At 40.2% G+C, this 11,804-nt stretch overlaps 2 protein-coding genes across 2 annotated transcripts; both read left to right on the plus strand. All coding sequences in view use genetic code 11, as the record gives it.

Annotated features, from left to right (window-relative positions):
- EGR_01531 (SET domain-containing protein 3) lies at positions 1-1,938 on the plus strand (the record flags this gene model as incomplete). Its single annotated transcript, XM_024490780.1, is given in 8 exon segments — positions 1-76; positions 151-240; positions 274-425; positions 466-553; positions 572-685; positions 720-800; positions 1,520-1,646; positions 1,719-1,938. 8 exon segments carry the CDS (start codon positions 1-3, stop codon positions 1,936-1,938), a joined length of 948 nt encoding a protein of 315 aa, XP_024354645.1.
- Positions 1,939-4,218: 2,280 nt separating this feature from the next.
- Positions 4,219-10,340, plus strand: EGR_01532 (Ran guanine nucleotide release factor; the record flags this gene model as incomplete). The annotated part of the gene is made up of 6 exons (XM_024490781.1): positions 4,219-4,304; positions 4,955-5,071; positions 6,535-6,615; positions 6,790-6,936; positions 9,545-9,685; positions 10,226-10,340. 6 exons carry the CDS (start codon positions 4,219-4,221, stop codon positions 10,338-10,340), a joined length of 687 nt encoding a protein of 228 aa, XP_024354646.1.
- Positions 10,341-11,804: the final 1,464 nt, after the last annotated feature.

Here is an 11,804-nt window from a genome sequence, read left to right on the forward strand (position 1 = left end):
ATGGAAAAAAAGACAAGGTTGCACGTTAAAAACTCGTCTTCATGTGTGGCAGATCTCTGCAGTGAGCTGCTGAGGCGTGAGTTCCTCTTATGCCATTGTCTTGATATCACATAAGTCTGATTACAAGCGCCCATCGATATTTCATTTTAGTATGTGATGTCCGTCCAGATGTCTGGAACAAAATGAATTATTTTCGTAGCCTTTACGAAATCGTAACGAAAATCCGTGATCTTCAGAAGGGTACGGCTTTTTATTTTGTGAAGTTTTGGTTAGGTGCATCAATTTCTCGTTTGGTTTTATCGGGGGATCGTGAATTACGACTTAAAGCTCTCCAGAAACGCTACGAGGAGTGTTTGTACTTTCCTCTATCAATATGCAACTGTGGTGAAGCTGGATTCGGTGTACGCGCAGACAAGTCGATTGAGGTACGATTTTTTGGTCTTTTGAAACTTTGGCATCTTGTAGAAAAATAGTCCGCTCCTTCATATTCCTCTAAGGTATGCGCTTTCAGTTCCAAATGTGAGCTCCCCACTCCGTATGTTGAAATGTCCCGGTAACTTTTAATCAATAGCCAAGTTCCTCAAGGAAGATCCCCTATTTTCTGGAATGGATAACGTTGCACTGGCTATTGCTTTGCTTCATGAACTGTCTTTAAATGAGAAGTCAAGGTGGAAGGAATATATCTGTAAGATTTCCTATCGGAGTAATTTTCCTTTAAGCCTCACTACCAGGTGTCTACTCAACGGTTGCCTACTTCTCTGACGCTGAATTCTCGATCCTCGATGGTTTTCCTGCAGCAGGTACTTTCTACTTATCTAAAATATGGTATTTGTTTGAGTGTTTTTCTTAAATTCTTTAATTCTAGAGACACCATTAATTAGCATCGGACGTTTTCATTACTCGTACTTGAAATAGATTGCCTATATTATCCTTTATGACTTATTTCGTAGTATCTTTATGTCCGATTTCTATCAGTTTGGTTTAAGCTACGGAACTACTGATGTTTCTTGCTAAATGAATTTGACCCAGTGCCTTGTTTTAGCGTTTTTTTAACTTAGTACGACCTTTCGATGTCACGGATTAATAACGTCATTTTGTCTTATGTTAAAAATGTTTAACGGTGGCTAGTTTCAGACTTGAAAGAGAATGCGGCGGGTGCCATAAATTTCCTCGCCGGTAAATTAGTCTTGTTTCAGAAAACTTTTGGTGAAATGTTTCCTCGGAATCAGCTATTCCTCGCTCACAGTCGTGATTGGGGGTACTGCCATTTACTCGACCCATTTTCTTTTCACTTAATCTGCCTACATCTGTCGAGATTGGTACACTGAAATCCATTGCTCCCATCCAGGGGCTGTTTTTTCTGCCCACAAATATCAAGAAATCCAAACGGCTCTCAACTGGATAGGCTATTTCCAGCATATATTTTTCTATTTTTCTCCAAAGTTGGATCAAATTCGGGAATTGCTATCATCTTGTTAATTGAGTATACCCCGTATGAACTTTCTTCTGCAAACCATAGATGCTGCGCTGAAAGCTTATAGGAACATGTGTCGCCAGTACGCATACTTCTATCGCCTTTTTGAACGCGTAAAGCAGAAAGATTCTTTACCGGTTTACATGAAACCGTTTTGTTTCGAAGACTACCAGTACGTTCTTGTGTATTTGTTACCCTGTGATACGGGTATACCAGGTGTCTACTTTCCTTCTTTCCTCTGAAGATGGGCTATTTCAACTGTAATGAGTCGCAACAACGCATTGCCAATAAAGGGTGACAGTGATGGAAAATTGCTTTGTCTAATTCCCTTGTGGGATATGATTAATCATAAACAATATCAAGTACGTTTTTTTGGTTGTGTATATCAATGCAGTCATTCGTATTTTTCGAACCCTTACTCATCGTCTAAGTGGCATTTTTTGCCGTTTTTCAAATTGTCTTAGTGATGGGGTACATATGCTCTTACAATCTTGGTTCATGATTAAATCTTTGTATTTTGATTCACTCTGTATATTCATTGCGCCCTTGTGAGCTCCGTACTTTTTATGCTCTTAATTATTTTAAAACAAACTGGTAGCAACGCCTTTTGTTCCAATTTAGGAATTTTCGGAAAATTATGATCCGTTTATAAATGGTTAAATTTGCGACCATATTCTGTCTGCTCTTACCACCATCAATGATTAGCTAACTTTAATGTTGACATCATACTTAACTTAGTTTTACCTCTAACCACAATATATCCCCCAATATCCCATTTTTTTCAGTGATGTTCCACCTCTAGGTTACAACGGATTATGACCCTGCCTCAGAACACATCGTATTCTATGCCATGGAATCCCATCGCCAAGGAGACGAAGTGAGTTCATTCCATTTTACCAAAGGGGATCACTTCTGCGCTATAAAACACTCACGAACTGTTCTCTAAGGTTTTCATGGATTACGGTAAAAGAACGAGCACTGAGTTCCTTTTGTACAATGGATTTGTTCCAGAATTCAATCTTTTCCACGAAGTTCCAATTAATCTTGGTGCGTGAGTCATTTGTTAGCTTTAATTTAATTTGCTCGTTGCTTTTATTAATAACGCTAAGTACCATAATAATGTTTGGTCGTTACTTGCTCTCTTTGGTTATTGGATACTCTTTTACCTGTCCAGGCTTGAGTAAGTTCGACAAGCTCATGCAACTTCGAACGCAGATTCTCAAGGAACTGGGCCTAGGGAGGTGTGTGCGTTCTAGCCTTTCAGACCTGGACCCCTGTACCTTGGTGTCTAAAGTGTGATTTTTATCGCTTTCAGTGAAATTTGTCTGGCGGCCTCCCCTCAGGTTGGTACCTTCCCACCTTCGCAACTAACGGCATTCGCCCGTGTCTTCGTCATGAACGAGGGTAAGCTCTATCATTCATTTTTCGTACTGGCTCCTTTTCTTGCCTTGAGATGGCGTTTCTATCCTATTGCTGCTTTTATTTTTTTTTCCATCAATGCGTGATTGAGCGCTATGATCTTTACTGCTAAACTCTTCGTAACTTCTATGTTACTAGCTTATCTTTCACTTTTATTACGCATAAATTTAGCAGTTTTGCAGCAAGGTATTTTAGTGCTTGTCAAATTTTGACTGAATTCCATCACATGAATTGTTTATTTACCTCTTTTTCCTCCTTTGCTAGTTGAGCTTCAAGTCACATTAGATGAATTGACCTCCTTAAGGTCTGGTTCAGATGTCACTGATAGGCTATTATCAATGACCCTCTCAAACGGCCGAGTAGACGAAGAGGCCAAAAAGTTCATCGAGAGTCGTATCAAGCTACTCATCCGTAATTATGAATCTCGTCTTGAAAAAAGTCTCCAGCTGGTATGTACTCCTATTTCTTCACATTGGCGTTAAAATGTTGATCAGACTAAAAATTTACTATTACCATAATTCTTAACTCCTGTTGCTCAACACATCAATTCTTATAACAATTCATTTACGATAAGTCTTTCGTTGTGAGTCTAAGGTTTGCGCTTTCCTGAATTTAGGTGCCTACTGCGAGTCCAATTCGTGAGCAGTGCCTTCGACTATGCCGTCATGATATTTTCACACTTTCGCAGTGTCTTACTGCCTTGTCTGAGCAGTCTCGTTAAGCCTCCTTGTTCATCCTTGCTCACGTTGATTTGCCTTCAACTTCCATGGGCTAGTCTTTGTTCCTTTAGACTTCTTGTTTATCTTTTGTCTTTATGCCTTTTCAGAAAATAAATGTTTCGTACACCTTCCCATTCTTGCTACACCTTGCCTTTTAAGTTATGTTATTTGTTAATGTTTATTTTTTGTACTTCTAATGTGACTTCTGTTTATCGCCAAAAGCTTTATTTTTTAAATTATTTAATACTGCTACATTATTATCTCATAATGTTTTAACGCTTTTTATGATTCTGACAACAATTCAATCAGGACTTGGATTTATTGATAATTGTAAGAACCATTTTTTTGTCAATTCTAAATAACTACTTGCTCTATACTTGTCTTTGAAATTTTAAAACCGGGGTGATGGATTTCGTTGCATCATTTCACGTTGTGTTGAAGTGCAGATGAAATTTCCGTCAGTTTTTAAAACCACTCTAATTATTCCTGAACGTTCACTGTTGAGGAATTCATTATTGCTAAATTCTAACTGGTAATGTTAACATTGACTCTGACATTGACTTATGAAATTTGATTCTATACTACTGATATTTCAACCAAGAAGTGATGGCTACACTCAACGGATTAACTCGGCGATCACTTTTCGGGGGAGCGTTCCAGATTTTTTTGCCCTCACCTGCTCAAGACGTTAGGTAAGTCTCGATCACTTGTTTGGGTAAATAGTCCATTTTTGGTCTTATTCTTGTATTTTTCTAGATTAGTTTTATGCGATTATATATCCAGATTTCTTAAATCTTGCTACTTATTCGCAAATTAGTACATCCAACAATCCGAATGTAACTTACTGTTGGGGTGACCGAGTGGAATCAGTCACCCAAATCACGACATTGACTTGAGTCGTCTGTTTTTGTTCAACTTAACTGTATGGTATGATTAACTGATTGTAGTAACGCCGGCTTATTACTTTGTAAGGGGATAACTTCTCCCCGTCTAAGTTGGGCTGTATCATGATTATTGTTTTCGCCATTGCTCGGATCCCATGAATGTTCTTTCATGGCATCCTATGTGAATCACTGAAAAGTTTTACTCCTTCATCCCCAAAATAGGTTTAAATACAATAGAATTAAACTACAAGGTATTTTTTCAGGAGCCTAATGCTAGGTTTTTCCTAGTAAATTGAGTTTGTCGAGCTCTGGTGTGTTTCTGAGTCTTGGAGGATATCAATGTGAGCTTACTCTTTCAAGCATCGACAAAAAGGTGCTCATTTCGCTGGAGTTTTTACTTTTCAAAATATTGCAGCAATTTTGGTTCCTAATGGTTTTGGGTACTTACATGGTCCTAGTGCATTCCGTCAGGTGCCGGATAACCAGGAAGTCTTCGTCAATCCTTCAAACAACCAGAGCATTACCGTTGATATTCTCGAGGCCGTTTCTTCATCTAGTCTTCCCGAGGCTGTAAAGTAAGTGATTATTCCTGAAGTCTTTATGTCGTCCCATTTTATATTTTCGTTTTAGTACTTTCTTTCTGGTAAAATTTTGATTTTGTGTTTGCATAAAAACGGTCTTCCATTTACATATTGCTGAAACAGTCGTGCCTTATCCCGATTATTTTTTTGTGATAAACGCGGAAATGGTGGCACTGTTTTTGGAATTATACTTAAAAATCTGAGGCTGTGAATATGTTGAGGAAGTCCAGCTTCGCTAAACTATCGAGGCACGCTTGTTTTACATGCGCCTTTCTTTTCTGAAGCATCTGCAACAACCTTAATGGAGAATTTTTACACTAGTGACCTTTTTGATTCACTTACACATTCAGAAAATTTGACTGCACAATCAGTCGTTCTTCTATTCTTGCGGACTCCAATATCCGATATGGCTTTTCTTCTAAAGTGATGAATGACCGCTTCCATTAAGACCGGCTTTCGAAGAAAAAGATTTTCAAAGCCGTAGTTCCAGTTGTACTACACAGTGGTCGTGAATCAACTCAAAAAAATCGATTCTAAAGAAGTGGGGTCACTTGTTTCCTTATTCGAAAGTCCATGTTAGATACCTTTAACTTTTACTCTCGAACATATTCTATTGTCAATTTACCCTTCAGCGCACCTCTGCTAGCCTGCAACGTTTTTCGAGGCAACCGTATTTTTCCACTGGTTTATTATTACTTTTTATTATTGTCATCCAAAGGTTTTTAACCCTGCTTGTTCTTATTTTTGAAAGAAAGGTAGAATGCGTAACGGCTTGAGCATGAGGTTTCTCATCTCATTTCCACCTTCATTTAATGGCCATCAGCGTCGGTAAGTTCATAATATGCTACATTGGTCTCCAATTCTAGCTCAGGCTCCCTCTCAATAGTAAGTAAAAGCACATTCCAACCCTTGCCTTCACTCGATGCCAAGATCTCTGTGATTGATAGACCATATATTCTCTGTTCCTGTGTTCCGTCATCGTGGCTCCTCTGTGATGAATTTCCATGACCCTAGGAGCTACTCATAGTTCATTCTTTTGGTACAGACTAATTTAAGTTCGCTATCTTTGCTTTCACTGGCATTCCATTCACTTATTCCAATTATGTCGATTTGTTAATATGTCATCGGCCGATTTTAAATGCGTCATGAGCGCCCGCTCTTTGCATCCACTTGTTCCAGAGTTGGACTCAAATCCAATTTCCCTTACAATGAACAAGCATGAAGACCCTCGGGCTTCAGTTCCCAATTCTTGGCATATTTTATCTCAATCAGGAATTTTGGCTTAAATTAGTGTAGTAATTCCGTCCTAGCATCATAGTTTTGATTTTTCTTAAATCAGGTCATTTTGTTTTCCCCTTTCTGATCGTAGTTAGAAGCTGATTTTTGATTTGTCTCATTTTTAGTAAAGTGAATTTCATCTTCAACATGTGGTCAAATTAACCGTTTTTCAATTTTAGCCTTCATTTCCAGGAAATTGTCAATTGCAATTCTGCTTCCGATTCAGTTGTGGATTCCGTTGAAATTCAGCATATTCCCAAGTAGGTATTTAGGGAATTTAAATATACTCCGTTCGGTCTTCAGAAATCAGGGTTCAACCTATGTTTGTTTTGAAACCGTCTGGAATGAACTGACTTTTTAAGTCGGCCCTCTGTTAACAGGATTAACCTTGGTTCGTAGCCTGGCGCTGAATTTTAAATGTGATTTCCCTTTAGTGGTCCTCCAGCTGTTCTTCTTCGCGGAAAGCAGAAAGTTGCCAAGTTCAACCGACTACAATCAGATCTTGTAGACATAGCAGTCATGCTCTACAGATTCCCCGATTACTCCGCTGATGTGTTAGTTTGTTTCAACGACCCCATTATGTGAGTTGCGTCTTTCCCTTCCATCCTTCACCAACCGTTTTTATTGCAGCCATGGTAAAGTAAATTCTGGTTACTGCTGATTTTTTGTAAGCTTGCAAGCCTGAACACAGGGTAGTATAGTTTGGTAACCCAAATTGTCTGATTTTAAGTGTCTTTTTTGATCACATCATAACGTCTTGCTCAATGTTTAGCAAGTCTTATTCTCCCAACTTAATCTTGAACCATACCATAAATCAGACTTATCCATGCGAGTCGTTTTGGATTATCTAGTCCAAGCGGAAAGAAGGAATGCGCATTTTTAATGGCCATACATGTTGGAAAAGCAGTCCTTTTATAAAGAATTTTTTTGCTTTGTGCCATTTCTAATATACTAATCCAGGGACCGATTTCACCTACCGATATCGATACCTCAATCAAGTAACTTACTGTGTGTGGCGGTAGGGCATGTCAGATGTCATGAATATCGTTCATAATTTACCACATATTGAGTGGCTCTCCCATTTTGCACAACAATGCATTCATAGTAACTCTTTACGCGGTATAAGTATTTTGTGTTGCGGTTGCATGTCATTCTTTACATGTTTTTGGTTCCGTGAGTTCGTCACACGAACACCCTAGCAGAAGCAGGAATAGCAGCAAGGTTTTGCGACCTCTGCATCGGTGTAATTGGTTGTGCTTCTGTTAGATTACCGCATTGCCGCTTATTCTAGTTTACGCGTTAAGTCACTCTGCATACTTCATTCTGATTGGACACTTGATTTGAAAGTCTAGCGCAGCCCCTACAGCCTCCACATTTCACTTCATTATTCACCTCTTTTCTCAAAATTAACCCTTTTCTCACCAGAAAAGTGCCTTGAAGTTTTAAATTATTTGAGCTACCTGCAAAGGCATCATTGCTAATGCAGTGGCACAGGAATCTTGAGAGATGTACGGGCTTCCGCCAACAGTGTTAATTGATTGGCATCGAAAACTTCCATCGCTGTATTTATGTGGAGTGACCACCACCCCGAGTAGAATAAGTGCATTCGCTGAACCACATTTCTTTGAATTTTCATCCAGTAAGGTATTTCCTTGCGACACCGTCCATTTCATCACCTACCGCCACTGGAAATAACCTCCACATCGCTAAAACGACGTGGATGGAAGTGAAATCACTGTCACATGTGACTATTCCGGAATCTGAAGGAAATCATTCACAAATTCACGGTGACTAAAAACTATCGGAATCTGCTCAGTGAGAATTCACTATTGAAAATAATTTTACTCCGGCTTAATTCCCCTTCACCAACTCACGCTTCTGGTATCCTGTGTTACGATATTTAAACTGTGCGTTTATGCCTCCAGAGTTCTCTTCGATTTCTACAGTACCTTACTATTGAAATCAATCCCAGAAACATTACATTCAGACTTTTTGCCGCCATCAGTCTCTACTGCGGTGCATATCGCTCTGGAAAACTTTTGCCTTATGTAATTAGTTGTTTGTGATAAAGTTGATTATCTTCTTCGATTTCGCTGTGTTGTGAATCATAAAGCCCCACCCAGTTGGCCAAGTCGTCAACAAGTGTTGCATCATATGATTTATTGAGAACTGCATTGGGCCTGTCTTGTGCACCTGCCGTTCATACGAACCGCTAGCATTACTTTCCAATCATTCAGTATCTAGGGTTCTTGTGACACCATTGAAACCTTGCTCTCTAAGCCTCATATTCTTTTGATATAATGATGTTTTCCTGTTTGTAGGTCCTATTCACGCATCACGATTACGCTTTTGAGTCTAATCTTGCTATGAAAGAAAATTCACTCTAGGTTCCAGGGGTTTTTGCAATCATTGTCTTATTTTCAATGAATAGGGAAAAGAAATTTCGATGGGAGTACACTACAAATTATTTTCACACCCAATGTGGTCAAGCGCGATATCCCTCTACTAAGTGAATCAGTTGATAATTCAATTTAGTTGGATATGAAAGTGAAATTTCGGGTGTTGGTCATCGTCCTGAATCGAACAAGGGTCGTGCACTAGCACATCATACCTCTCGTATTGGTTTTTGCGTGCAAGTGGTTGGTGTGTTCAAAGGTCGCCAGTGGATTTTATTTTACGCAGTTTTGTTTAAAAATCATGAAACGGGGATGATGCTTATCCACGATCTCCAAAAAATGCTTATTTGGTTTGGCGACTTCACAAGGTGATTCCACGTCTGCGTAAATGTTCGCGGTCTCTTTTTAGTTTCTGGAATGTCACTGAGTTTCGTAGACCACTGACAATATTTGAAACTTTTGCTGTTCAGTAAAACAGTTCTAGCGTTTTCTCTTTTGCTTTTTAATTGATAAAACAACACCAGTAATCCAAGGAATCAGTTTCACGTTTATGCACTTAAACAACTAGATTGCATCCTGTTCTGCTATAAGCCCTTTCGGTCTATTTGACACTGCCTCACCTACAGGCAATAAGTTTGCTGCCACTGCTTTCGCTTCCCGTAATGTTTTTTTCCGCAACCATTTTATTCAGCTGCAAATAGGTGCTTCTGTGTCTTACTCGCTCTTGCACCGAATCATGTGATGCTATTATTCCTCTCATGTCGCTTATCCACCCGGCTATTGGCTTTCACAGGTCTGTGTGTGCCTGCAGTTCAGACGCGCGCCTCGTTGCAATGTTGAGGACATACGCGCTGACTAAACCCCTCAGCCGCCCTCCTTGCTGCGGCAATAATCACCTCACTCTCCCCCACCTCCTGGTGACCGTTTCACACCGGTACATTTGTCACTGGCGTTAGTGTTTGCGACGGACAGCACCTAATGTTCATTCGGTACTCTCTTTCAACGGTGGGTGTGCTGTTAAATGCTTTACTGGATTCCGATGTGCCTACTATGGGGGAAGGGTTGGTGACACTTTGTCCGTGTTGTTGTTGCCCTGTGTGTCGTCCTAGTAGTCCTATAAATTTCACATTTTTAAGTCCCTCAATTTTCTTATAAGAGCTTATTCACTGCATGAAATGGGGTCAGTATTGTAGCGTTCCGAGACTTCACTGAAGACGAAAGAAAACACAATACTCGGGGAGAATATATATTCAGTACGGAGGTGTTTGGGCTACTGGCATGGCCCGAAGGCCAGCCCACCCAGCGAGGTACAAGAAGGCAAATTCAAAAGCCCAAAAGTGGCGCCTCATTAATACTGAGGGATAAACCATCGTACTACGGTATGAACTGAAGTGTTCATCTATCTTAGGGTTGTCGAATCACTGTCGGAACAAGTCGCCTATGCTTGATGTTGCCTTTTCTTACTCCCTTGTAGGTGTCAGGATCAGAGTGAGGTATCTCCATCCGGTCGGTGGTCAGATGAAGATGTGAATCTCTGCCTGCACTCCCTCAAGCTCCTCGACCCAGCTATCTTCGCTTCTGAGGCTTAGTCTTCGGGTGCTCACTCTGCGTCTCCGACAGCGGTCTGATTTGTCTGTCAAATCGCTTTTTTGCATCTGCTATTTCCCCATAAATCGATATAAATGAACCCCTGGATCTATTTACTACTGCTTTTTTTTGGGTCCTTTGATGGGATGATTTGCGACCAAAATGCACAATTTTTTGGGATTCCTCATAAATTTTACGCTGTACTCCAATCTTTAGCATTGATAACGCATCTTTTGGTTTCTAGTCTTCTTTAATTCGGTTAGGGTTCTCAGTAGCACAATTGATGACTTGCAGATGAGAATTTAGATATTTAGAAGACCGTCTCACCTTCTAATAAATAGTTTTTTTCACTTTAAAACCCATTTCTACCATAGCGCGAAATTGTCATGAATGGGATAGTCATTTTTGCAAGAGCAAATTGCCTGTCACGGGTAACGATCGACTCACCGTGATTTTCAAGGCGCATAGTTAGGATCTGGCAGATTGTAAACGTTACTTTTATTTTAGTTCTCTGTCCCGCGTGTAATACGTGAATTCCAATACTTTGGTAAACCTGGTGGGCGTTTTTTCTACGCACAATAACAATTCATATTACTTATGGTAAAGACACTAATTGTTCCATTATCAAAATAGGCGACTTTCACCCTGATACAAATGAGTCCATACCGGTACCTTCCAGGGCGATTTACCCCTTACGCTGATGAGTGTATTTGAGATTCTCCTGGGCATCGAAGCATTACTCGTGGCTTCTTGCATTCTCTGAAGGCTTAAACGATGCCAAATTAGTACTGATTCAATATAATGCGTTTTTTGAGTCCGAGCTGTTGTGCAGCTAGGCAGGTTATGGAGGACCGGGAATATTAAAAGCACCTTAGGCGTAATCAGCTCCACTCCACTTAAACACCTGTGTAGGGCGATTCACGAGATTGGTGACACCTGCGACTGTTAAATTCCCTCTCCTCTCTTGAAATCACTGGCCTTATGTCCATCGAAAATGTTGCGTTGAATCCCCTTTAACGCTCTTGATGCCATAATCGTCATCAGCGCAAGTTTGTACATTTCGAGGTCATAATGCACCTCTTTAGATGACTAGGAGGCCACCTTCTGGTCACAACTTGAGAATTGGTATACTCTGTGCCTTTTCTACCATAAAAGTTGCACACAATTTAGTGGAATGGCGGTACTTCGATGGTAAAGTGCCTCTTCGTTATGCCAGCCGCACTGCAGGGCTAAGATGGAACTGCAGTGTAACTGACCAAACTTCCTTTAGGCACGATGATATCGCCTAATAGCATTTGAAAAGTTTTTAAATGTGTAGTTAAGGTTCTCTATTAGGTGGCTTAATTGTTCTATAGAGAGGCCCCGAAATTGGTCACCATGTCCAGATCTGCTAGCCGTTATCTACCTGTAGTCACTCCCTCACCTGCGGCAACAGCCCTTCCCCCCCCCCCCCTCCCACCCTATTC

This window comes from Echinococcus granulosus (genome assembly GCF_000524195.1).
Source record: "Echinococcus granulosus chromosome Unknown EG_S00006, whole genome shotgun sequence".
Classification (NCBI taxonomy): domain Eukaryota; kingdom Metazoa; phylum Platyhelminthes; class Cestoda; order Cyclophyllidea; family Taeniidae; genus Echinococcus; species Echinococcus granulosus.